Source organism: Chroicocephalus ridibundus, chromosome 21 (genome assembly GCF_963924245.1).
Source record: "Chroicocephalus ridibundus chromosome 21, bChrRid1.1, whole genome shotgun sequence".
Taxonomy (NCBI): domain Eukaryota; kingdom Metazoa; phylum Chordata; class Aves; order Charadriiformes; family Laridae; genus Chroicocephalus; species Chroicocephalus ridibundus.
Genome location: NC_086304.1, coordinates 4,403,429 through 4,426,482, shown reverse-complemented (window position 1 = coordinate 4,426,482; position 23,054 = coordinate 4,403,429). Strand labels below are relative to the sequence as shown.

Genomic DNA, 23,054 nt, shown 5'->3' with positions numbered 1-23,054 from the left:
ACCTTTGCCCCAGTTGGGCTTGGCGGGGCTGGAGGGCCAGCGCCAGCCCGGGCCCGTGGCCAGCAGCCGGGGCCAGCAGCCAGCGGGGCAGCCGCCATGCTGCAGTGGGGCGCCTTAAGGGGCCCGGGGGGGGGCAGCTGTTTTCCAGAAAACTACCATTTTTGGCCCAATGAACTGCAGCTGCTGCACCCCCAGCCCGCTGTAAATAACCCCCCCACCCCCCAGTACAGCCTGGGCAGGAGGAAGGAGCAAAAACAGGGAAAAAAATGGGCAAAAATCCCCCCGGGGGTGGGAGGGTGACAGGGGGTTGACACGGGGGGGGTGGGGGGGGGGGGGGGGGGTGGGGTGCGCCTGGATGTGGCCCTGCGATCGATGCTGGGGGGGTGCGGACCTTGTGCTCCAGCACTTTATGGCCCTAATTGGTTTCATTGGTTTAATTGAGGCTGTAAAGCGGGTGCTGGGGGGGGGGGGGGGGGGGGGGGGGGGGGCGTGTGTGTGTCTGTGTGGTGCAGGGTTCAGTCCCCACCCCGGTGGGGGTGGTGTGTGTGTGGGTGTTGTCCCGTCCCGCTCCTTTCCCTGGGAAAAAAAACAGATTATTTTTTGGGGGGGTTGTTACTGTAGGGTCTCGGGTTGGCTGCTCCCCCCAGCTGCGGCCCCCCCCCACCTCACTGCGGGCTCCCCCCAGCCCAGCTCTTTGTGCCCATACTTGGCATGGAGCGGGGCTGACCCTTGGCCCATCTGGCCGGTGTCCCCAGCAGTGCAGGGATGCCGCCGGCCTGGCACGGGGACGTCGGCTCGGCCTCTTTCCGTGGCACTTGTCGCCAGGAGGGGAAACTGAGGCACAGTAGGGACACCCCGCCCCCCCCCCCCCCCCAGCCCCCATGGATATGTTGGGGGAGGGTGGGCTCCACCAAGGTGGGGGGGGGGTGGATCGCCACGCCACGCCACGCCGGCACACGGTCATCATGTGGTCACGGGGGACATTCCTGGGACCCCTCCCCGCAGCAGGTTGGGGACGCAGTGACATTCCTGGGACGGGGTTGGGATAAGGTGACCGGGGTGGGTGAGAGTGGGGGGGGATAAACCCACCATGGCAGCCTGTCCTGTCACGGGCTGGTGGCACGGCCCTTCCCCGGCGTTACTGGCTGGCTTCCACTGGGACAGGGCCCCCGCTCACCCCACAGAGGCACAAGATTTGGGGTGTGCGGCTGGACACGTCCCCTTGCCCTGCCACGGCCTGGCATGGCCAGAGCCACCGGTGTCCCGCAGATAAGACCCTCCCTGTGCCGGGCCGGCTGCGGGGAGATAAGGGCAGGCTTTGCGGGGGGGGTGGGAATGGGGCTCCCTGTGGGGTTGGATGGGGAAACTGAGGCACAGAGGGGACCATAAGCCCTGTCACTGCCTGGCGGCTCCGGTGCCATCCCCGTGTCCCCATCCCCAGGGCTCACTACAGCCCCCCAGGTGCCAGGGTGGGTGCCAAGTCGGGGAGAGGTGACAGCACGGAGCCCTGCGACAAGGTCAGGGCTGTTTTCCACCACATTCCTCGACATGGCATCAGTGCCTCAGCCCCCTTTCCATCAACTTTCACCCAGATCCCCCAGAAAAGGGCCGGAAGAGGGGTGTGTGCATCAGGGGTGGGGTGGGGGGTGTCATACAACATGCCCCTGCGGTGACAAGAGAGGGTGCTGCGCAGGCGGCTTGGCTGCCGATGGGAACGCTGCACCCCTGGGAGCCTGCCCCAGTTTCCCCTCCCCACCAGCCAGCACCAGAGCACCATTTTTTCTGCTCAAATTCGATCCTGGAGAAAAGAGAGTGGGAGGGATGCGGGTGGGCACAGGTGGCTGCCCCCACCTCGTTTGAGGTGACACCATAGCTGGAGCTGAGCCAGGGCCAAAAAATGGGGAAAAAAAAACCCTTTTCTGAACGTAACTGCTGAGACACAAGAGCAGCGTGTGGCTTTTGCTGCCGTTTGGTGACCAGGGTCTGAAAAGCAGCCGGTTCCTGAGTGACAGGGGAAGCACTGCCCAGGTCTCAGGTAATTAGCCTGATTAACGAGAGCCAGCACCCAAAGGTGGGTCCTTTGCTGCAGGAAGGGCCCCCGTGGCCACATCCCCCACCCACTCCTTGGGGACATACCACCCCCCCATGGGACCTCACAGTGGGTGTCCGGACCCCCCCATGCCCTCCGGCCACGTCCCACCCCTTCCCCGAGATCAAGTCCAAGAGGCTCCGCGATTCTCTCCTTCAACTCTTTATTAAAAACTAAGAACACTGCCCCACAGGGGCACTTCCCACAGCAGCAGTACAAAATCCAAATCTGCCCCCCCCCGCCCCCCGCCCAAGATACAAAACAGTAGAAAATGAGAAATTAAATCATCTGCAGTTGCGCCTTCAACACTCCAGGATCGCAGCTCACTTCCCCACGTCCTGGAAAGCACCAGTCCCTGCCCAGGATGGGATTGGATTCCCCCAGGATCAGCCCAGACCCCCCCGGCCACCCCACAGTGATGCTTTGGTGGGGATGGGGAACAGGGAAGAGACTGTCCCCCACGTGTCCCGCAGGATTCCATCAGGATTCCTGGCAGTAGCTGGGACACAGTGGCGGGGGGAGGCCAGCATGGCCGTTACCGACAGGAGCATCGGCTTCCACGGGCTGAGAAAATTCAACACCCCAAGGGGCTGCACCCCAGAGCCAAGCTTCCCACGGGAATTCCCGAGAGCAGGAAGCTCTGGGGAGACCGGCTCAAGCTTCTCTAAGCAGGGCTGGCGCCTTCCTCAGCAGCTGCACGGAGCTGCTTCCTCCGGCAGGACACCCTGTGCTCGGGAATGCTGACAGGCAGCAACAGGTCACCTCCGTCCCCGAGGACGGCGTCACCGGAGCGAAGGCATCATGATGGCAATTGCTGATACGGTTCTTTGGTTTTTGAAGTCTTTTTCTAGGCTGGATTCTGCCTCTCTTCAGGGTTTGTAACTCAGGTGGCCGAGGCTTTCACACCTCCCCTGCTCCACCTCAAGTTCTCCCGCCAATGTCCATGGAAGCACCTTGGTAGTTTTGGGTTTTTTCGGAAGATTTTGGCCATACACAAGGCCCAGGACCCCACCGGGAGCCACCGCAGGGTCTGGTGGGCACAGCCAGCACACGAGGGAACACAAAGACTCAAGACACTTCACCACCTCCGCCATGCTCACCGGGAGCCGCTGCCCCCTCCAGCGCTGCCCTCTGCGGCAGGGCTCTGCCCATGGCCACCGTGGCACAGCCAGAGTCCAGAAAAAAAGCCGTAGAGTTAATTTTGGCCCCGGCGCTCACTGGATGTTGTTGTTGGCAATGCAGGGGTCCACCTGAAGAAGGAAGCCAAGAGGCGCTTTAGACCCTTCCAGATTGAACCCCAAGACCAGACCCCACCCCAGTGATTCTGGCAGGGCCATCGTGTTCCCCCCTGTGGCTCACCTCCGTGTAGGTGGGTGGTGGCATGAACTTGAACTCAGGAGCGTACATGAAGATGGGGCTGTCGAAGCTGTCAGGGTCATCCAGGAGGGGAGTGGTGGGGCTTTCCAGGCGGTGGTCCTCAGGAACAATGTCCAGGTAGCAAGGGGGTGCTGCAAGGGAGGAGGGAACACCTGTGAGATCTCCCGTGTTCCCCTACCACAACCCCCCTTTGGTCCCCAAGACCTGTCGGTGGTGACAGCAGTGGCCACCCCTCACGGTCACCACACTCACCTTCTGGAGCATCAGGGAGGTTCAAGTCCACCCAGCTCATCTCGGAGCTGGTCTGACTGGCCATGCTGGAGCTGCGGCTCCCGATGCCTGAGCGGCTGCCGATGACGAGGGGCAGCTCCAAGATGATCTTCTTGGAGCCCGGGACGCTGACGTAGATCTGCGAAGGGAAGAACCAGCGTTGTAAGGGGTGGCAGGGACCAAGAGAGGACTCAAGTTTACCCACTAACAAAGGGAGGATGATTAACAGTGATCAGAGCCACTCACCTGCAGGAAATACTCCACGCGCAGGATGTTGCAGCCCAAGATGGAAGGTTTGAGCTTCTTGACGCGGATGGTTTTACCCCGCCAGGACTCAGACATGCCCGAGATGATGTGGTTGCCTCGGACGCAGGAGAGTTTCTGGGTGAAAACCTTGGTCTGTCCATTGGCCAGGTAGGTGTGCTTGGCGATGATGGCTGCCTTGGGCACCACAATGCGGGAGCACGTATTCTCGAAGTCAGCATTGATGCAGATGTCGTCACCTGGGCAGGGAACAAGGTTGGCCATTTAGGAAGGTCAGAGCTTTTTCCCTGCGGCATGGATGCCCACTGTAGCTGTTCACTGGCCCCAACACCCCGGCACTCTACACAGCTACTCCTTGTCCCACCAACCCTTCCCTCCTCCAAGGCAGAACAGGCTCTCACCTTCACAAAACCCCTTCCTATCGATTTGAGCGCTGACCGACACCCGTCCGTCAGGAATGAACATACAGGACACCTTCTTCTCCTTCTTGGCAGCAACTGGAGACTGGAGAGGAACGAGATTGTTACCAGGGTGAACGCTGCACACCACTCCCATCCCTCCTTCCTTCCTCCCATTTTGCAACAGAAGCTTCCAGTTCCCCATGAGGCTCGAGCCTCCTGCAGCCAAGTGAAAGCTGAAGCAGCGCCTCGCTTTATCTGCCTTGGTGTAGATTTCTAGAACTAACTAGAACTTCTTAAGAACTAAATACTTAATCCAGGCTCAGCGATAAAGCCTATTAGGGGGGTCTTAATGACAGAGGTCGAACTGACCCCCACCTAAAAGCTTTTCTCTCTCCCAACACCTGCTGACACCCAAGCCTTCCAGAGAAGAGCGGCACTTACCAGCAATTCCGGAGTGTTCACATCAACAGGATCCATAACCTCAAAGCGCTTCTTTATCTCCTGAGTGGGAAAGGATGGGCGCTCCAAGAAGGCCTTCACCCAATAATCCACACACCCATACTTTCCCTTGAAGGTGGTACCCAGAGGCCTGTGGAAAGAGACGCTTGTTAGACACATCTGAAGCAACAGGAGACTTTTCCATTGCCATCTATTTAATTTTCTTCCAAGCGGCAACATTCATCTCAAACTCACCCTTGGGGAAGCTCAAATCCAAATTTATACTCGTATTTGTTCCCAGGTCTCAGGATCACAGAGCCGTCCCCATCTGGGAAAAGAAAAAGGGAAGGTAGACATCAGCTGAAGCCCCGTGGGTTTGTTCTTAAGCTTGATCCTCCATTCTGCTTACACAGGCAGGATGGACTCGCACACCACATGGGCTTGAGCTGCATTAGCTGTTTGGTAAGAGCCGCCTACACCTGTCCCCCAGGAACAGTCCCAGAAGCCCACATCAATTCTCTTTTCCACACCCCCATCCACAGCGAGAACACAGTGTCCCGACGCACTTCAGTCCCTATTACCTCTCCTCACCACACCCCACTTCCACTTTGGTGGAGTATCAAGCACCCACTGCTCTCCCCAGTTATCTCTTTATCTCCAAAGCTTCACCTCACCCCGCTTACCTCCCAAGACACTTTGTGCCAAGTCCCTATCTCTTGCCTTCCCTGCAGACAGATGAAGTTGTTCTCCACGCTCAGAAGAGACTCCTTATCTCGGGCAAGATCTTCACTTGCCACTCCCGGACCACCACCCGTCCCGTGCCCTGTGCCACCCGGCTGAGGCCAACTCCAGCACTCACTGCCCGCGGGCAAGCAGCGCCGCTGGGCTGCCAGCCACACCAACACCTCCCGTACGGGCAGGCAACTCAGCCAAGTTTTACGTTAGCCCTCAGCTTTCCAACTTTGAACTTGACCCAGCCAAGAACTGCTGTCCCATTCACACATTTCAAGGAATTTACTCATTTCTCCCAAGACTTAGCCACCATTCCATCCCACTTTTGCCCCGACACCAGGAAAACACCACCACTCCCAGCTACAGAACTATCCCAGCTGACGTGCAGCCCAAGGGGACACAACTAAAGACTTGTTCCAGCCCCATGAGCCCAACCAGCATGACAACCTCCTGGTCAATAGACCACTTTCAAACCCTTTTGCCCCCAACTCCCTTCTCCCAACCCCAGATCCTCACCAGTGGGCTGCTCCTCCAGTGTGAGGACGTCCTCAAAGCGCAGGTATTCCATCTCCTGCCTGCACTGCTGGGGGCCCTTGGCCCAGTTCACTTTGGCCACCCCGCAGGCCAACACCTTGACAGCGCTGACACGCGTCACCTCAGCCACCTCCACCAACACACGCCCGGCCACCTTCTCCCCACTGCAGTAGACCTTCTCAGGCTCGCTGAATGTCATCAGGAAGGTCTTCACCTTCTTGAACATCACCATGGCTGAAGTGAGTGCAGGGAAATGCTAAGAAAGCAGCGAGGAGATCACACAAGGCAACACCTGCGTGGTTTTTTTTCCCCTCTGAAGAAGAAAAAAAGACCTGAAACTGGCTAATTTTAGTCAAAAAAAAGCCGTGATTCAACCCTTACGCTCGCTAGCCTTGAAGTACTGAAACAGCGCCACAGTCAAACTGCGCCACCCGCCAGCCTCAACGCTTTGAGAGCGGCCCCCGCCGGCCGCCGCCTTTTATAGCCTCCGCCGCCCCGCCCCGCCCCCGCCCGCGCCTGTTGATGCCAGCAGCTCCACGCCGAGGGCGCGTGGCCAGGCGTGCTGCTCGCGTGATCAGCGCGCCCATTGGCCGCCGCCGCCTTGTTTACAGCCCCGCCGACCAATCAGCGCGCCGGCTGGGGAGCGTGGACAGTGTGTGAAGGAGAGGCGAGCGTGTTCAAGGGAAAGGAGGGTGGAGGGGGCGCGGAGTGACAGCGCGGCAGACCAATGGGAAGCGAGGACAGGCGGTGGCGGCGGCCAATGGGGAGCGGGGAACAGGATGTAATGTTCCCAGGCGGGAGGGAGGGGAGAGCCGTCCTCAGGGTGGGCGCGGGACCCGGTTTGGGACCGGCCGGGGTGGGCCCGGCTGTACTGAGCGAACTGGGAGCGGCCCGGCGGGGCCTCCCCTCACCCTTGTGGTGGCTTTCTTCCCCCTTTTTTCTCAGTCCCCTCACACAGGGCAGCCCGGGGGCATTTCCACAGCCACCCCCGGCCTCGCCTCAGCCGGTGCCTGAGGCATTTCCTGCCCCCCCCATCCCCTCCGCCCCACATTATTTGAGGTAAAAAAGCACGGATTTGGGGTAGGGAATGGAAGCCTGACCGTAGGGCCCTCTCTGTGTCCTTCTGGGGTGTCATGGGGGAGACACACGGGGTATCATCTGCCCCACCTCTGCCCTTTCCGTCAGCCCCTGCCACATTTTGGGGACATTTCCCAGAAAAAAAACCCCTCTCCTATGGCTGAATACTGCGACACCCTCCCGGTCCCCCGCGCATAGGTACCCTTCGGGCAGTATCTGGAGAGGGGGGGATGACACAAAGCTGGTGACAAAATCTGAGGCAAACGTTTATTTTTAAGCTTACAAGGTCAAAATGTTTCTCCTGTTCGAGGTAGAAAATGGGGGATTTTTCTTTTTCTGTCAACAAGTTCCCCCTTGATCTAAGGGACAGCAAATAACCACATCCTTCCTATAAACTGTGTTGTGTATAAACTTCCTATAAATGGGGTCTTGGTCCCTGTTTTCCAGCTGGGATTTGGGGTGTTGTCCCCTGTAGGAGCCTTTTGACTCAGAGAAACCCTCGAATTTTCCTTCCTCGATCATTTTTGCTGAGCTAGACGTTCCTCCCTGGCAGGCGGGGGCTGTTTTTGCCCTTGGTTTTAAAAGCCCTTAATGCTTTTACAGCTCAGGAAAACGCGGGGAGTGGAGGAAACGGGGAGAACAATATTTTTCTGGAGCCGCCCAGTGAGGCAGGAATGGAAAATGGGGCTCCGAAGACCTCCCCCACCCTGAACGAGGGAAAGGGATGTGTTTGTGTTAGGAGTTGTCTCCCCTTGTCCTTTGGAGCTTGTTTTTCTGTGCTTTTTCTGGCACGCAGCCCTGCTTTTCTTCCCCCTGCCATCTTTTCCTTCCCCCCGGAGTTAATTCACACCTGTTAGTATAAACCGATAAACCAGCCAGATAAACTGTAGGGCATAAACTCTTTGCCTGCCAAACTGCGGGACAAATTTCCTTGCTGTGAGGGAATTAATTCACAATTAGGTACGTAATGGAGGAACTGCACCTTTTCCTGCTGGCTCCCCCCAGTGCTGGCCGGCTTGCCCCATTGTCTCTGGTGGCACGCTAGGAAAAAGGTGCCCCGGATTAAGGAAGAGCTGGGGATTTTGTTCTAATTTGGCCAAACAAGGAGAGCTCTCTTCCCAGCCTTGCCAGCTATGGGATATTTGATCCCAAAGACCCCCAGCTTGGAGCTGTGCCCGGCGTTCCTGTCAGAGACGTGTTTACGCTCTCCCTCTCCAGTTTCTTCTGGTGCCCATCTTTCCAAGGAAGACATATCCAGCCAGGATTCTCGCTCTCGGACAGTAAACCGCATTCCAGCAATGTCAAAGGACAATCGAGCCCTAACCCAAAGAGCTTGCCAAAGATACAGTCCCAGGCACGTTCCACAGCCCCAGTCCTCTCCAAATTTCTCCTCTGTCAATCAGCTTTTGCCCTTTGTTCCCCTGACCCCTATCCGATGCCTCCTGGCTCCTTCTGCAGAAGCTGGAATTTCCTTAGGGCTGAGATTCGGTTCACAAGTTTTCGCATGCAAGCAGCCCTCTGGATTAAGCGAGGGGTTTCGGAAACACTGAGAATTGCAGCTTGTAAAAACGAAAGCTCCAAAATGTCATGTCTCCTTCCAAAAAAAAAACCCCAAGGGCATCAGAAGAGAAGCTGGTTGGATTTCTGGGCAGAGACCAGCTCCTGGGAGCTTCCTTGCTCCCACTAAGCAATTATTTTAAGGGATTCACCCCCCTCCCCAGCTTATTTCCCCCAGCGATCGTGGTGTTTGGCGTAACCCCCCACCCTTAATTAGGAGCAAAACTATTGCTGAAGGTGGATGGGGAGAATATCCGGAGCCTTGTCCTCTCCCATTGTGCCTGGCCGGGGGCGAGGGATGGCAAGGAGAGCTGCATGACTAATTATATGCTGGGGATAACCCAGTTCAAAGGAAGCAGGGCTAGGTTTGAGCGAGAAACCAGGCCCTGAGGTGACTCACTGGAAGCCGGGGCTGCTCTGTGGGTCATGGAGAAGGAATTGGGTAAGGCACAAACTGGGCAGCTTCCAGAACTGCGCTGCACGGCCTTGCTGGAAACTGTCCTCCTTCCCACCATCCACCTGAATCCTGCTTGTAGTAAAAGCCCGATGCTGATAAAAGCCTTTTTTGTTGTTGTTTTTCCTAGTCTAGATTATCAGGAGCCGCCACCCATCATTGCCTGGAGAAGCCACGCTCCTCCCGTGGCAGGCTGTCCCGTCTCCCCTCCGTCAGACAACCTGGGTGCAGCCCTGGAGCTTCTCCCTGCTGTTTTCTCCAATTTTTCCCACCATATATGGCTGCTTCCAGCAAATTCGAGGCTGGGGGGGCGGGGGGGAGGGGAAGAGAAGGACGTGAAGGGATTCACAATGGCTCCAGAGAAGGGACAGAGTGTGCCTGTTGTATGGTCGAGAGCGGGAGCCAGGGCGGAAAAGGCATTTCCTTTGGGGAGGTTGTTTATGTAGAGGGAACATAATTAAATAAATCCCACGCTATTTGCGTCGGGCGCATGTCCCTACAGCTGGAAACCGAGGGACTGTGGGACCTGAGTGGCTCCTGGAAATCCACGCTTGTCCCACGCTTGGCTTCTCACTGGTGGCATTTGGCTGCGCCCGCGGCAGAAATTTGACAGCGATTTCTAGGTTTGAAAAGCAGGCAGTGAAAAAAAGGGCATCGTCTCCGTTTCAGTGTCTAAAGAAAACCAGCAGTTTTGGTGAGGTTATTCAGGTTTGCAGTGCCTGGTTTGAGGCGGCGGGGGGAGGTGGGGGGATCATGGCACTGCTGGGTTGCTGCAACACAGAGGTTTTACCAGGGATCTACCTGAAACGGGTTGGAAAGCTCTCAGGGCAGATCCCTGTTAGGGATTTCCAAAATCAGCTTTTTTTTTGCTGCTTTCATCCGCAGCAATGGCTTGTGTTGCCGCTGCCTGTGCTTCCCAGCGCTGTGCAGGCTGCGGTACCAGTTTTAAATACTTTGTGGCACAAATCGGGGTCCCCTCTTCCCCTTCCCCATCTGCTGAACGGGGAGAAGTCCTCTCAGGGCTCGGGCGGGAGGACTTTTCCCCCCCAGAGCCCCACGTTTCCAGCTCCTGCCAAGGAACGCAATGTGAAAGCTCTCCCTGACGGTTCTTTGCCGTGGTGGGATTGCTTCACTTCTTTTCTGGCCAGATCGTGGTTTTTTTGCAACAGAGGAAAGGGAAAGCCAGGGCTGTGACAAGGGACTGAAGTTGGTTGTCCATAAACAAGCAGGAATCTGAATTCAGGGTTTGGGAAGTCCCGTGTCTGTCATCTGCTCTGGGTGGGAAGACTCAGCTGCATCAGCTCTGTCCTACGGCTGGGAGAGCGTGACCTCTCCCGGGCTTCTGGTGTATGGCAGGGCCGGCTGATCTGGCCAAGCCTTCCTCTTCCCTAGGAACAAATCCAGCTCATCCATTTGCCAAACCAATTCACCAGGTCCTCTTTGCCTCTGGCGACAGTTGGGTTTGAAATATGTTGTTATGGAGGGAGGAAAAAGTATTATAAAGCAAAAGATTTCCTGAGCTTCCGTCCCTGCTCCATCCAATTGTCTCTTGAAAGGCACCCGATGCTGGAGAGAGCAAAGAAATAAGGAAAATTCCTTACTTTTCAGCTGCCAGAGCTACTCTGAGGCTGCCAGCATCTGTGTGTGCCTGGGGGCAAGGGGATCCTGAGCGGAGATGCTCACCCCAAACATCAAGCTCCTTAATTTAGAGAATTTAGCTAAAATTGGGGGGGGAGCAATCCCCTCCTAGACCTCGTTCACCCTCACTGTTCTCACAGGCAACGAGGCCAAATGATGGAACGTTTATGGGAGCATTTCATGGTGTTTGGGGTGAGGATGGACATTCCCTCGCTGCGGAGCTGCCTGTGGAGTCCTTCCAAGTCCTTCTCGTACTTTGGGTTGTGTGGACATCTAGAGGCCTTGCCAGGGATGACACAGGAGGAATTTTCCTCCTTCCTCCCATCTACCCGTCCTAGGTACAAAGTTTAAGAGGGGGCAAGTGAAGCTGCGTTTAAATTTGGCTGTTATCAGCTAATTTCTCATGTGTTGAGCACGCTGCTTGGGTATTTGTGAAAGTGAAAGTGAGTGTTAATCTTCACTTTGTGTATTTACAAGAAGGAGGAGGAATGGCTGTGAGAGGCTGACGACTGTGGCACTTGCCACTTCATGAGGACAACGGAGGTTGGAGCTCCAGAAATCTGGCTTCTGTGCATCTGCTGCCCAAGTGCCACTGGTGGCTTATTTCTTTTTTATTTTTTTTCTGTGATTTGAGATTATTTTTCATAACAAATGAGGAGGAAGCTGAGGAAGGGTTCCGCGCTGAGACGTGCCCATTTCAGCCACTGCTGTTCCTGTTCCTTGCTGGTGACGCTGCTCAAGGCGTTGGCTGTTCTGAACATGAGGAAGCCGAATCTAACCCTGAACTTTGTGGAAGAAGTTCTCGTCTTGGCCTCAACATCTTGCTAACAAAACACACCGCAGTTTGGCAGGAAACAGGCTGAGGAAAGCCGCAGGTTTGGCCAGTTTTTAAACCAGTGCTGCTGTTTCGAAGACCTGCTTCTGATCTGGAGAGCTCTGGTTTGCAGGTTAGAGGCTTGGCAGCTCCAACATACCCAGCTGTGTTGCCCTCACTGCCACACTGGGACCTGGCAAACGTGGCCACCTCTGATGATCAGGCTGGTTTATGACATGTAGAAGCAGCTGCTAATGAAGATTCAGGTTTGGCTACTACACCTCATGCCCTCAAGGCCTTGGTGTTTCTCTGACTACTAGAAATCAGAGGGAGACGGGGTGTAAGAGGAGCAGGTTGTCCCAGACTTCTCTCACCTTCCTACGAGACTTGGTGCTGGCTGCTGTTGACAACCGCCTACCAGGGCAGGCAAATCACAGGTCTGATCCAAACTGGGAATTCCCTTGCTCCAACCACCCAGGTTGGGCATCTGGACATAGAATGGCCCGAATTGGGCTTGCTATTGAAAACGTTGGCCAGTGTTGCCCGTGTCTTTTTTAGCAGGTGACATATGCTAGGAAACTTAAGGGCTCGATCCAAACTCTACTGACGTCAATGGAAATACTCTTGTTGACATCAGTGGGGCTTGGATCCACGCCTACGTTCCACTTCTTTATTTCAGACTGCAATCTGTCAGGAGTGGAAAGGTCTCTCTTCTACTTACAGACTTCAACACGTCTTTGAAAGGTCTTGCTTCCTCTGCAGTCATTAAGTTGAGGATGCAGAGTACAGAACAATTTGGGGAACAGGCGCAAACCCATTCAGTGCTGTGCACGTTCCTTCCACATTACTGGACCCCAGCCAGGCTGCAGCTCAGGTTTAAGCATCTGTGTCATGGGTAAAGGAGGTGGCGGCCTTGGCTGTGACGCACTGTGACTCACAAGTCCCTGCTCCAACCAGAATCAGAGCTTCAGACCTCTGTGAGCGGCTCAGGATGGTCCAGCTTGCCTCTTCCAGAGAGCGCTGGCCAAAGTCCTCTCTTAAGGAGCACCTGGACGATGCTGGTAGTCATATGGTTTAGTTTTAGGTAGTCCTGCGAGGAGCAGGGAGTTGAACTCGGTGGTCCTTATGGGTCCTTTGAGACAGAATCATAGAATTGCCTTGGTTGGAAGGAACCTTTCAGATCATCTAATCCAGCCATCAAATGTGCTGTGAGTCTCTGATTCTCAGGGGCTTTGGGGTCTGTCAGGTGTATGATGTGTGAGGGGTCTTGGATCCAATTTTCACAGGTAGACCCAGGAAACTCTGGTTTTCTTTTCAACGGGGGCAAAGCCCTTGCTGCCCAATTCATTGCCCCCTTCCCAGGTGGGACATTTGTGAGCAGGTTGGGAAGAGCGAGTCTGAATAATAGCCCTCCCACAAAGGAGATTTAGCAGCCACCACCAGCTCCTCGGTGGGGATGCTACAAGGCACATGGTGGGCCAGGCTCTGCTATGCCATTTCCCTGCCATGCCCATGTGCCCAGGGCTAACACAGGACCACCTCCACCGCCTTCATGTCCCCATTTTATGACCTCTGGAGGTACCACAAGGCTGGGTCTGGGTGGCGAGTGTGGCCCTGCTTGCCTGCAGGGGTCATCAGCCAGCGAGATCCTCATCTCTCCATTAGGAAAGCCCCCCTTTCCCCATGGTATTCTTGTTGATTGGCTCCGTTGGCCAAAATCTAAAGGATAGTTGTATTCTGCATCATAAAATCTGACCACAACCCTGTTTCCAGCAGTTGCGCAGCATTGCTCTGTGCTGTGAAAGACCTGCCGGTTCACACTCTGGAAGTGGCGACCTTTTATTGTTGGATCAAGTCAATCCTGTTTCTACGAGGAGCTCCAGCACTACCAATCCTGCAGCCTTTTCAGGACTCCCGAGGATTTTGTCCCTATGGGGAACGATGCTCCCCCAGGGACCTGCAGTCTCCAGCAAAGTGGTGGAGCGTAGCAGCTCCTCATTCAGCGCATGTATATATAGACCACAAAACGCTCCAGAGTAAAAGGAGCAGTGGGTGGAAGGCGAGATATTATTATCTTCACCTGCTGCTGCCGACCAAAGAAATAAAGAGACAGATGACAGGAAATGAGGACTTCAAAAATAGACACCTTTAATGTCAAAACGTTCAGGGATTAGCGAGAGCACCACACAAGAAACAGAGAAACTCTCATGCTAGTCACCATGTGCCTTGAGTGCCTGTTGGAGGAGGAAATATGCTGAGATATCGAAGAAACGTTTCCGTATTTACTCTTTGTGCCCTCGGCAGAAGAGCCAGAAGAAAAAAAACTGACAAAAGAAACTGCGGATACACTGAGACATGAACTGTAAAACCTCCCTTTACAGCTTGGCAGATACTCCGTACCTGGATGATCTGCAATTCTCTTTCCCCGAGCTTTACGCCGAAATCCTGCCTAGGTCTGCCAGCTCAACCTCTGCCTCCACAAGGTTTTGCAAGGCTCTTCTGGGGCAGGAATGGCAAAGTTTTCAATGTGAGCCCTCTTTATTAAAAAAAAAAAAGAAAAAAGTCTTTGCATATGGAAAATATTTCTTATCATATACTCTATCTCCTTTACTTAAAACCTCTTAAATATATTAAACATCTAACTTGGCCTCACTTCTGTGTTTCTGTACCTCTGCTAATGGCTCCCCTGCCCATTGATACCATCATATGGCTTTTTGCCAGCTCCGCGGCTTCATTATTAGTTCCCTTTCGCAAGCGAAACCCACAGTCAGGGTTGGATTTGAAGGGGGTTGTGACAGTGGCAGAGGATGCTGGGCCCAAGGGAGAGGAATACCAAGGAGTCTTTTTCCTCCGTGAAACTCAATGCTGGTCCAGAGTGCAGAACTGGCTATATCAGGTCCTGGACAGGTGCCAGGAGAGCAAGGAAAAATAGCAACGGTAGCCTGAAATGTCAGAGACCTGATGCTCTGCAGCTCCCGAAGCTGGAATTAGCACGTTACTGCTCGAGAGAGAGGAGAATACAGTACGACATGCTGATTTCTAGCTCAGAAATCTCAAACCTTGGTCACAACATGCCGATAAACAACTTATTGCCTTGCTTCCCTGTTGCATTCCTTTGGTAGCAGCTGGGTCGAGGGGCCCCCAATCCACCAAAAAACATTTTTTTTGGCTGCTAAAAATTGGGATCAGGGTTTTAGGCCTGTTATGTCTGAATCTGTAGGGTTCCTGAGTAAAAGTCTGCTGTAGTAACACTGGAAGAAAGGTGTAAAGCGAGTTTATGGAAAGGCTTGAAGGGCAGAGAGGTTTTCTAAACGTGTCTTCACCCTGTGTGTTTCTTTCCTTTGATATGTTTGCAATGTCCTCATCTTTATAAAAAAAAGAAATGTAGCAGAATTCACCAGAAAAACTTGTGATCTGCCTTCAGGAGAGGAACCAGGTTCAATCAGTGCCGTACGTGCAAGAACAGTGGGTGCAAACCAGTGTCTCAGTGTCTTTCATCTCCAGTGCTCCCCTCTCCAGGGGTCTGGATCTCTGATTCTTTATCGCCACAGAGATACATCATCCCAGTCAAGGCATCCCTCTTGATCTTGGCCTGGAGTCAGCAGCTCTCCTGGGTTACCCCTCTGGGCTGGCTGGCTGTGTCCCCTGTGCTGTATGCAACACCAACAAGAGCTAAAAGTGCAATAAAACAACCCAAAGACCAGAGGTGAGGAGGAGAAGGAAGAGGAAGGAAGAAGAGACACACGGGCAGCCTCCCCCAGCCTGGAAGATGTGCAGTTTCTCAGCATTGGGAAGGAAGACCTTGGCGTCTTCCAGGGCCCCGTGAGCTGCCATGGTGAAGTTGGCATCCCCCGAGGTCACCACGTCGAAGACACATGACTGGAAGTAGACGTCCTCTATAGGCAACATCTCCTTGCAGAGTGCCCGGGCTGTCTCGGCCGCTGTGCGGCCGCGGCAGCACTCGCTGCGGGAGATGCGCTGGCTGCGGGGGCAGCCGCCCACGCAGAGCTGCAGGTCTTGCTCCTCCGTGAAGGCACGGGCCACCTCCTCAGCCGCCCGGATGGAGAAGGAGAGCTGGCGGCCAGCCTGGCGGACAGCGATGGTGGTGCCAATGTATTCCGCATGGATCTCCACGTGCCGCCCAGGGCTGCGCTCCCGGATGGCCAAGCTGCTGCCGCCCGGCCTCTCCCCCCCATTCACTGATCCGTCCTCGAAGGCCGCCGGCAGGTTGTCTATCTCAGCCTGGTAGACCTTCTGGTCGATGCATTCCTTCATGTTCTTGAAAATGATGGTGAGCTGCAGAGAGCAGATCAGAGGGGAGCTGATCTGACCTCCTGGGTGTCAGAGTGGTGGCCGTGTCCCCACCCCAGGTATCTGCTATGTGCAGGTGGCACACATCTGCCTCACTGATGCCTCCCCCTCTGCGCCCAAACCATCTCTCCCACATTGCTGCAGTCCTTTTGGGAAAGCAGCAATGCTTCCTTCTTTCCTTCCTGTGTTTCCTTCTTTCTTTAATCCCATTCAAGCAACTGGAAACTGAGACAGAGCCAAGCCCGGATAGACTTCATGCAGGTGGACCATACATTAACCCATCCCCAGGCAGCAATGGGAGCGTTTGCAGGTCTCACTGCTCCCCTCAATGACCTTCATCCCACTTGTTCCTGCAGACCTTCATTCCTGATCCCGTGTGGGTTCAGCTGAAGTTATTACTGCCCTCCCCAGCCATTTTAGGGAGTGCAGGGAATGCCCGAAGCCGTTGCTGCATCCCGGGGGTGAGTGGGTTTGCTTCCAAGCCCCATGCATGAGCCTTACCTTGCTGGTGACGGTAGCATTGGAGCCCTTCGCCACTGGCGAGCTGGTTGCTTGCACAAACAAGTAGTCATTGTCCAAGAGAGGCCAGGAACCCTCCACCCGGCAAGTGTGGAAGTCATCGTGGAAAGTGCGGATGTGGGGGTCCCCGAAAGCTGCGCAGTGCTGGTAGGTGGGGGGTTGGCCATGCTTGTAGAGAAAACTCTTCTCGTAGTTGCAGATATCGAGAGACTCAAGGCCCTGGTGGTTGGGGGCCGGGGGCCGGGGTCGGGGCGGTGACGTGGGACCTTCCTTGGAGCAGTTGTTCTGGATCATGAGGTCCTCGATGCCATGGACGGCAGAGTGGTAGGCCAGGTCACCCCGGCACGTGCGAGCCGTCTTGCGGGTGCAGTGGGAGTAGGAGCGGAGGGCGTCACAGTACGCTGCCATCCGGCCGGGGCCGCGCAGGTGGAGGGTGGCAGCCACGTACTCCGAGTTGCAGCGCAGGATCTTGCACTGGGAAGAAACTGGGAGAGGGACAGGGGCCGCCCGGGGCATCCCAGTAGAACTGGAGGAGTGGGGAAGGGCAGCCCCTTCTCCTCCCACCACCTCCCACCACCTGGCCAGCTTCAGATCTCATGATGGAGACACGTTTATCTCCCTGTATTAATGAAGGCAGTGGCTGGGTTAAATGACCTGTTTCTTAGGTGCCTGAGGGGAATAAATCCAGGGCTACCTGCTGCAGAAACAGGCTGGAGCCCAGCACAGAGGCCAGTGACGGGACCGAAGGGGTGTCCTGAAGCAACTGGGATGTGAGACTGTACCTGCGGCATAAGCACTGCCAACAGCAGTTGGGACTGTGGCCCTGGGACGTGGCTCAGATGGAGATTCTTCACCCCGGGGCTTGCCAGGGGACAAACAGGAATTTCTGGGAAACCCCTTCTTCCTATTTCAGCCGTGGTCAGGCCATGCGATTACTCTTTCATGCCAGGCTTGACTGCACCAAGGGCATCCTGCCCCCTGCCCCTCAAATGTGATTTCTCCGTGCTGTAGAAGGCCACAGCTCCAGGAGGGCTAACGAACCTGCCCCACCAGGGATCATTTAGCTCATTAAACAGAGGGGTCATAAGGGACGGCTGCCCTTGCAGGAGGTGAATGTAAACTGGGCTGTGTAGGGTGATGAGTTTAGGTTTTGCAGGATGTGGGTCGTAACTCTCCTTGTAGAGTGTCTGAGATGCGGGAAGGAGAGTGATGGATATGGCTGGTGCCTTTCAGTAGAAGATCTTGACTTGGGCTGGTCCCTGTGCCCTGCTGTCCCTGCCTTATCTTGGGAGATAATAGAGCTTTTCAGGGCTTTCCCAGGGAAAGTGCCTGCCACAGGAGAGCAGGGGACTGCTCTCCTTGCTGAGGCCGCCCTGTGAGGGGCTGGTGATGCTGGTGGGAGCTGCTGCCTGCCCTTCCCTGGGGCTGGGGTGGGCCGAGGGCACTCTGAGGCTGCCTGAGCCTTGTGGCTGCGACAAGAGGACCTTCTGCTGGCTCCAGTCGCCTCCCAGGACCTCTGCCATGGTTGTACCCTCCCTGCACCCGGGGGCTGCAGCTCCCATGGGTATCCTTGCCAGGGGTATGGCTCTGCCCATGCAGTTCCTTACCATGCCTGCAGAAGAGGAGGAGGAAGAGAGCTCGGAGGAAGAAGCCGGGGTTTTCCAGCTGCCCTGGGTTCTTACTGCAGGCAGGTTTCCCCATTCCAATCCATGCAGAGCCTGGGGGGTTGCTCACCCAGCTCCTCTTGGCTTCATTCAGCAGGTCCCCTGGAAGAAAAGCAGAGGTGGCATCTGAGAGGTGCCAGCAAATGTGGGCTGGCACAGACGTACAGAGCCCCCAAGCACCCAGGCAGCTGCCAAATGTGACCCTGCAGGGCCTGGCTGCACTGCTGCCTCTTAGGAGGAGGTGAGCTTTTGAGCAAAATCCCCACGGGTTTGGTTTTTAACTGCTTTCGGCTACTGCAGCTTTTGTCTTCCACCCCGAGGCAGCCATGCTGTGCAGTTTGGTGTGTCAGAGAGTTAAAGCTTCCAGCTGCCCTCGGAGAGGATCTGTGAGCTCCAGGGGCTTGGAGAGGCTTTATGGCAGGGATGCGAGTGGCCAATGAGTGTGGAGAGGACCCAACCTCTCCTACACATTGCGTGCAGCATGGGCTGCCTCTGGCCCACTGTCATCCGCACCAAAACAAAGGTTTGGAGCATGGCGTCCAAGGGGATAGGAGTTGAAAAGCCACATTGCAAGTGTGACTGCCATGACGTCCCCAGCCAGCACCACCAGGTGACAGCAACACCTCCTGTTCCACCAAAAACCTGCATCCAGCTTCCCTTAAAGCTGGGAAACCTGCTCTTGGTCACATTGCACCGTTCCCCCTTGCTGCTTTGGCTGCTCCCTGGGTGCCGGCAGGGCTCAAGCTGGCTGGAGGGGGAGTACATTAGCTGCACACATCCAGACACCGGGCTGTGGCAGGAGGAGGTGCAGCCATGGGAAAAAAGTTAAACTTCCCTCGTGCTTCATGGGGGTGGGGATTTGAGTTCTTGGTGGCTTGTTTTAACAGGTAGTTATTAGTCACTTGTTAGTCAAACAGCCTTTCTGCGAAGGTCCTTTTCATACTGATGTATGTGAAATTGGGATTTTTTTTCTCCTCTTTAGCTCTTGTGAGGTCCCAGTTGCCAGAGGCCGATGCTCATGGGGAGGTGTCTGTGCCTGGTACCCTGGGCAGCCCAAGGATGTTACTGACACAGTGACTGCTGGTAAGTGTGAGCTGCAACTGGGGAGGGAAGAGACTGAATTCTCATCTCAAAAATGGAGAAATCACAGTCCGTCTAGCACCTTCCCTCTCCCTTTGCCGTGGCTGCGGCCATCAAACAACCATCACTGGTTGTACTGGCTGGCACGGTGACGTATCCGTGTGCTGGCGGCCCCCTGTGTCCCTCTGCCAGCTGGATTAATGGCTAATAGGGCAGATGTCTGGAGCAAAAACATGCTTCAGACCTGCTGGCAATGCTCTGGCTGCCAGCAACTCTTGGCAGCGGGGACAAGCTGAGCCGACCGTGACAGGGGGAAAGTGGTCTCTGCAGCCCCAGGGCATGGGGACATGAGACCTGGTATTTGGGGTGTGCTGGCGAGCGAGGTACAAGCAGATTGTGTGCTCCAATCCTCCTCCATGTGAGAAACAATACTTAGATATTTTTTTTTTTTTTTTTTACATCTGGTGCCTGGCAATTGCTCTGTCATGGCATTATAGAATGGTTTGGGTTGGACAGGACCTTTAAAGGTCATCTAATCCAATCCCCCTGCAATGAGAAGGGACAACTTCATGTCTTGCCCTACCTGGCTTGACCCTGTTGGACCAGGCTGAGCATCTTTCTTGGGGCTCATGAAGAGCTCATGGGAGCTGGTGACCCCTCAGCATTACGCACCAAAGTCCCCTGGAGGTGGTGACACAGAGGGCACCTGGTGCAAGGCTTAGCAGATAAACAGCAGGTTAATGTGTAGCAGAGAAGCGTGGCTCTGGCTGGGGCAAGGAGAGGCCCTGCCATGGGTTCTGCAGGGAGCAGGACTTTCCTTGGGACATCCTGACCCCAATGGCGTTGGGAGAAAGGCAGTAGCAGCAGTTAGAGATGCTCTGCAAGCCCAAGGTGATGCCAGCTGTGAGGGGACGTGGATGGTTTCTGGCTGTGCCAGGCGGGGCAATGAGGGGGGCCCCCCAGTCTTCCCTGCCTGGAGACAGCTGCACACAGGATCGGACCCTGGAGCACCCCTGGGTGCCAGTGCCCACGTCCCGCGCCTCGGACCCATGTCCCTGCCCTTGCTTTGCTGCAGCCCCACTCACCTGTGTCAGCCGCCTCTGGAGATGAGCTGGTTCCCAGCACAGGGAGCTCCTTCCGTGGTGGACACGCGGGCCAGCTCGTCCTTGTCACCCAGCTCTACCCCAAGTGACAGCCAGAGAGATCCCTGGGATGACAGCCGGGAAAATGCCAACCTTAGTCCTGGGCACGTCCATGGCTTCACAGCCGGATAAAATCCAGAGTGCTGGTGGGGAAAGCCTGGCCGGGGGTGTGGAGAGCAGACCCCACCACGGGGCACCGTGGTCTCTGCTCTTCCTCCCTGGCTACCTTTGCTCTGTCCTCTTCCCCCCACGGGGCAGAGGATGGGTGTTGAAATAGATCCGCCTAAATTTAGACAGGCTAAACCCCAGCCAAGAACAACAAGCGGAGGGGGCAGAGGGAGACGGTGTGCGGCAAGGGGAGGGCAGAGGAGCCCAAGGAGGAGGTGGGAGCCCTGAGACCCCCCTGGCTGGGTGATGCTGCTCGGTGGCATGCGATCATGTCACTCGTGGGGTGCAGAATGGGCTGCAGGAGCTGGCACCTGGTTTTCCTTCCTTGGATGATATTGCAACCCCTTGCCTGCACCCTGTGCTTTTCCCTGCGGAGTGAATCCCCACAGGGAATACTTTTTCAGCCCTGTCTCTCATAGATTTCCCTCCTGGGGCACAGCCAAGTCCTGGACACAAACACGGCACTGGCCAAAGGTGGCTGGTGTCCCCAGGGGTCGATGAACATGGGGTCATGCCGGATGGTTCCCGAAAGTCCAACTGCAAGGGCTTGGGTGCAGAAAGTGGCTGCACAACTCCCTGTTCCTGCAGGGAGGAGAAGTGGTGGAGAAATGTCCAGGTCAGGTTTTTTCCAGGGGTGCCCTGTCCGTTTAGGATCCCTGGCAGTTCGGGTTGGAGGGCAGGAATTGAAAGTAGGTCCCTGGGTGTCCCCAGCACCTACGAACCCCTTTGTGAACCCATTCAGAAAAGCCTTCCACCTCCTAAACCAGATTCCTGCTCTTTTCCATGTCTTGCCCTTCACGGCAGGGAGCGAAGCCTCGCAGACCCGCAGCGCCCTCGGAGCCTCATGCCTACCCAAGCCCTGGAGAGCAGACAGAGCATCAGGGCTTAACCCAATTCCCCCACGTACTGCCATGTCCCTCCCAGGGGAATTTGCTCCCGATTTCTTCAATGCATCTCTAGACCAGTTTGTGTTGCTTAGGGATGGGGGAGAAAAGGGTTTCCCCCCTCTGGTCCTCTCCTCTCCTGCTCTGACCCTGGCACAAGCTCTTCGCTGCGTACGCCACCCCTGGGGTGGGCCATGGCAGCCACTGAACTGTTCTTCACTGGGGAGAAAAGGAGGGATCGTGGCTGCTTAGTGCAAAATTAGCTTAAATCTACAGTCAGACTCTTGTTTTAAGGGTAACAGTACATCTTCTTTGGGGGCAGTAGATAGAGGAAAGGAAAACAAAGAAAAAATACCAGCTTGGGTTCAAATCCCAACTGGGATTTACATCAGCAGCCACTGGAGGAGGAGGGGTTTAGATACCCAGGGTGTTTTTTTCTTTTTTGCTACTGGGGCGCATAGAGGCTTTGCAGCTCGTTTCCTTGCCCAGTATTTATGCTCTGGGTCTCTGTTACCTGGTAACAAGGGATAACCAGCGAGTGGAAAAAATGTTGTTTAAAAAATAAGACCCATATCCTAACATAGCCTCCCAAGGTCCGCCCTGGCCGTGCCTCGGGTGCCCTGTATCCTCCCCATCTGCTGCCCTTGGCTTCCCCGCCGCGAGCCCCCGGCAGGAGGAGGCTCAGACACCCACCAAGGGAATCGGTTACACGCGGGGCGGGAGACGGGGTGGGCAGGTGGGAATTCTTCTGGAACAGCAGACGGTACCATCTGGGCTCGGCAAGAGCGGTGGCCTCTTGGCATCCCACCCTCCCCGCTTCCTTTGGACAAGGGAAGGGGAAACTTCAAATGGAGACACCAAACCGAGGGATATCCAAGTTGTGGGACCCTCCTCACAGCCATGAGACTAGGTGTTATGAGTGGCACCTCCCTGGCGACGTGCCAATCCTGGCCATGCCATGAAACGGAGCCATCGATAGCTTTTACCGCTGTCAGCGGGCGGCAGCTCTCCGAGCTGGGGGCTGCAGGCATATGTTGGGCTGAGGAGACTGGGAATTTCTCCCGAGCTGGCAGAGAGTCACGGTACCGAGACAAAAGCATCTGTGATCAAACTGCTTCCGAAAGCCAACTCCCCCCACTTCCCACCAGCAAAATCAGCTGGAGGTTTAGGAGGCGTAAAGCGCCGGATCCCACCAGCTGCATCACCGGATCCTGCCCCGGAGGGGCCTGCGGAGCCACTGGCCTCACCCAGACCCTGCTGTCCCAGAAGATGAGGCTTTCCCAAGCACTGCAGTGCCCTGGCAGGAGGGAAAAGAGACCCTTTTCGTGGCAGCTGTGTAATTTTTGGTGCAAAACAGGTAGTGTGCAGCTCTGCCTGTGAGCATCGCCCACGTGGATTGGCATCTGGAGCAATGACATCCCTCCAAAGGTTGAGACAGTGTGGTCACAGCTTGGCTCCAGCCCCCATCTAGCCCAGTCACTAAGGCAATGGGTTTGGCAAGGGTCTGGTTTAACCCTAGTGCTTTGGAGATTTAATCTGCTCAGGGAGAGCAGCCCCGGCTTGGCTTGGAGCTGGCGTCAGCTGCGTCTGCAAACCCACTGCTACCCGGAGCCCTGCTCCCAACCCAGGTGGGTTTGGACC

At 55.7% G+C, this 23,054-nt stretch overlaps 2 protein-coding genes across 4 annotated transcripts; both read right to left on the bottom strand.

Moving 5' to 3' along the window:
* Positions 1-2,325: 2,325 nt before the first annotated feature.
* TXNIP (thioredoxin interacting protein) lies at positions 2,326-6,552 on the bottom strand. Its single transcript, XM_063357262.1, has 8 exons — positions 6,088-6,552; positions 5,095-5,167; positions 4,843-4,990; positions 4,402-4,504; positions 3,983-4,239; positions 3,719-3,875; positions 3,449-3,597; positions 2,326-3,339 (listed from the first exon to the last, which is right to left on the bottom strand). The coding sequence occupies exons 1-8, from the start codon at positions 6,335-6,337 to the stop codon at positions 3,304-3,306; spliced, it is 1,173 nt and encodes a 390-aa protein (XP_063213332.1). The 5' UTR covers positions 6,338-6,552; the 3' UTR covers positions 2,326-3,303.
* A 7,217-nt stretch (positions 6,553-13,769) lies between these two features.
* Positions 13,770-20,599, bottom strand: HJV (hemojuvelin BMP co-receptor). 3 transcript variants are annotated; one of them, XM_063357428.1, is made up of 4 exons: positions 20,305-20,599; positions 18,083-18,241; positions 16,458-16,960; positions 13,770-15,941 (listed from the first exon to the last, which is right to left on the bottom strand). In XM_063357428.1, exons 2-4 carry the CDS (start codon positions 18,174-18,176, stop codon positions 15,318-15,320), a joined length of 1,221 nt encoding a protein of 406 aa, XP_063213498.1. In that variant the 5' UTR covers positions 18,177-18,241; positions 20,305-20,599; the 3' UTR covers positions 13,770-15,317. The 3 variants fall into 3 exon arrangements, with proteins under 3 accessions (XP_063213498.1, XP_063213499.1, XP_063213500.1); XM_063357429.1 differs by lacking the exon at positions 20,305-20,599 and having other exon boundaries at positions 16,458-17,094; positions 18,083-18,221; XM_063357430.1 differs by lacking the exon at positions 20,305-20,599 and having other exon boundaries at positions 16,458-16,949; positions 18,083-18,220.
* Positions 20,600-23,054: the final 2,455 nt, after the last annotated feature.

Coding starts and splice junctions, on each gene's coding strand:
- TXNIP (XM_063357262.1), bottom strand. CDS start 6,337: ATGGTGATGTTCAAGAAGGTGAAGACCTTCCTGATGACATTCAGCGAG. Junction 5,168..6,087: donor ACTGGAGGAGCAGCCCACTG/GTGAGGATCTGG, acceptor TTCTTTTCCCAG/ATGGGGACGGCTCTGTGATC. Junction 4,240..4,401: donor TAGGAAGGGGTTTTGTGAAG/GTGAGAGCCTGT, acceptor TTCCCTGCCCAG/GTGACGACATCTGCATCAAT.
- HJV (XM_063357428.1), bottom strand. CDS start 18,176: ATGGGGAAACCTGCCTGCAGTAAGAACCCAGGGCAGCTGGAAAACCCC. Junction 16,961..18,082: donor CCTCCTCTTCTGCAGGCATG/GTAAGGAACTGC, acceptor TCCCTCTCCCAG/TTTCTTCCCAGTGCAAGATC. Junction 15,942..16,457: donor ATGCTACCGTCACCAGCAAG/GTAAGGCTCATG, acceptor TGCTCTCTGCAG/CTCACCATCATTTTCAAGAA.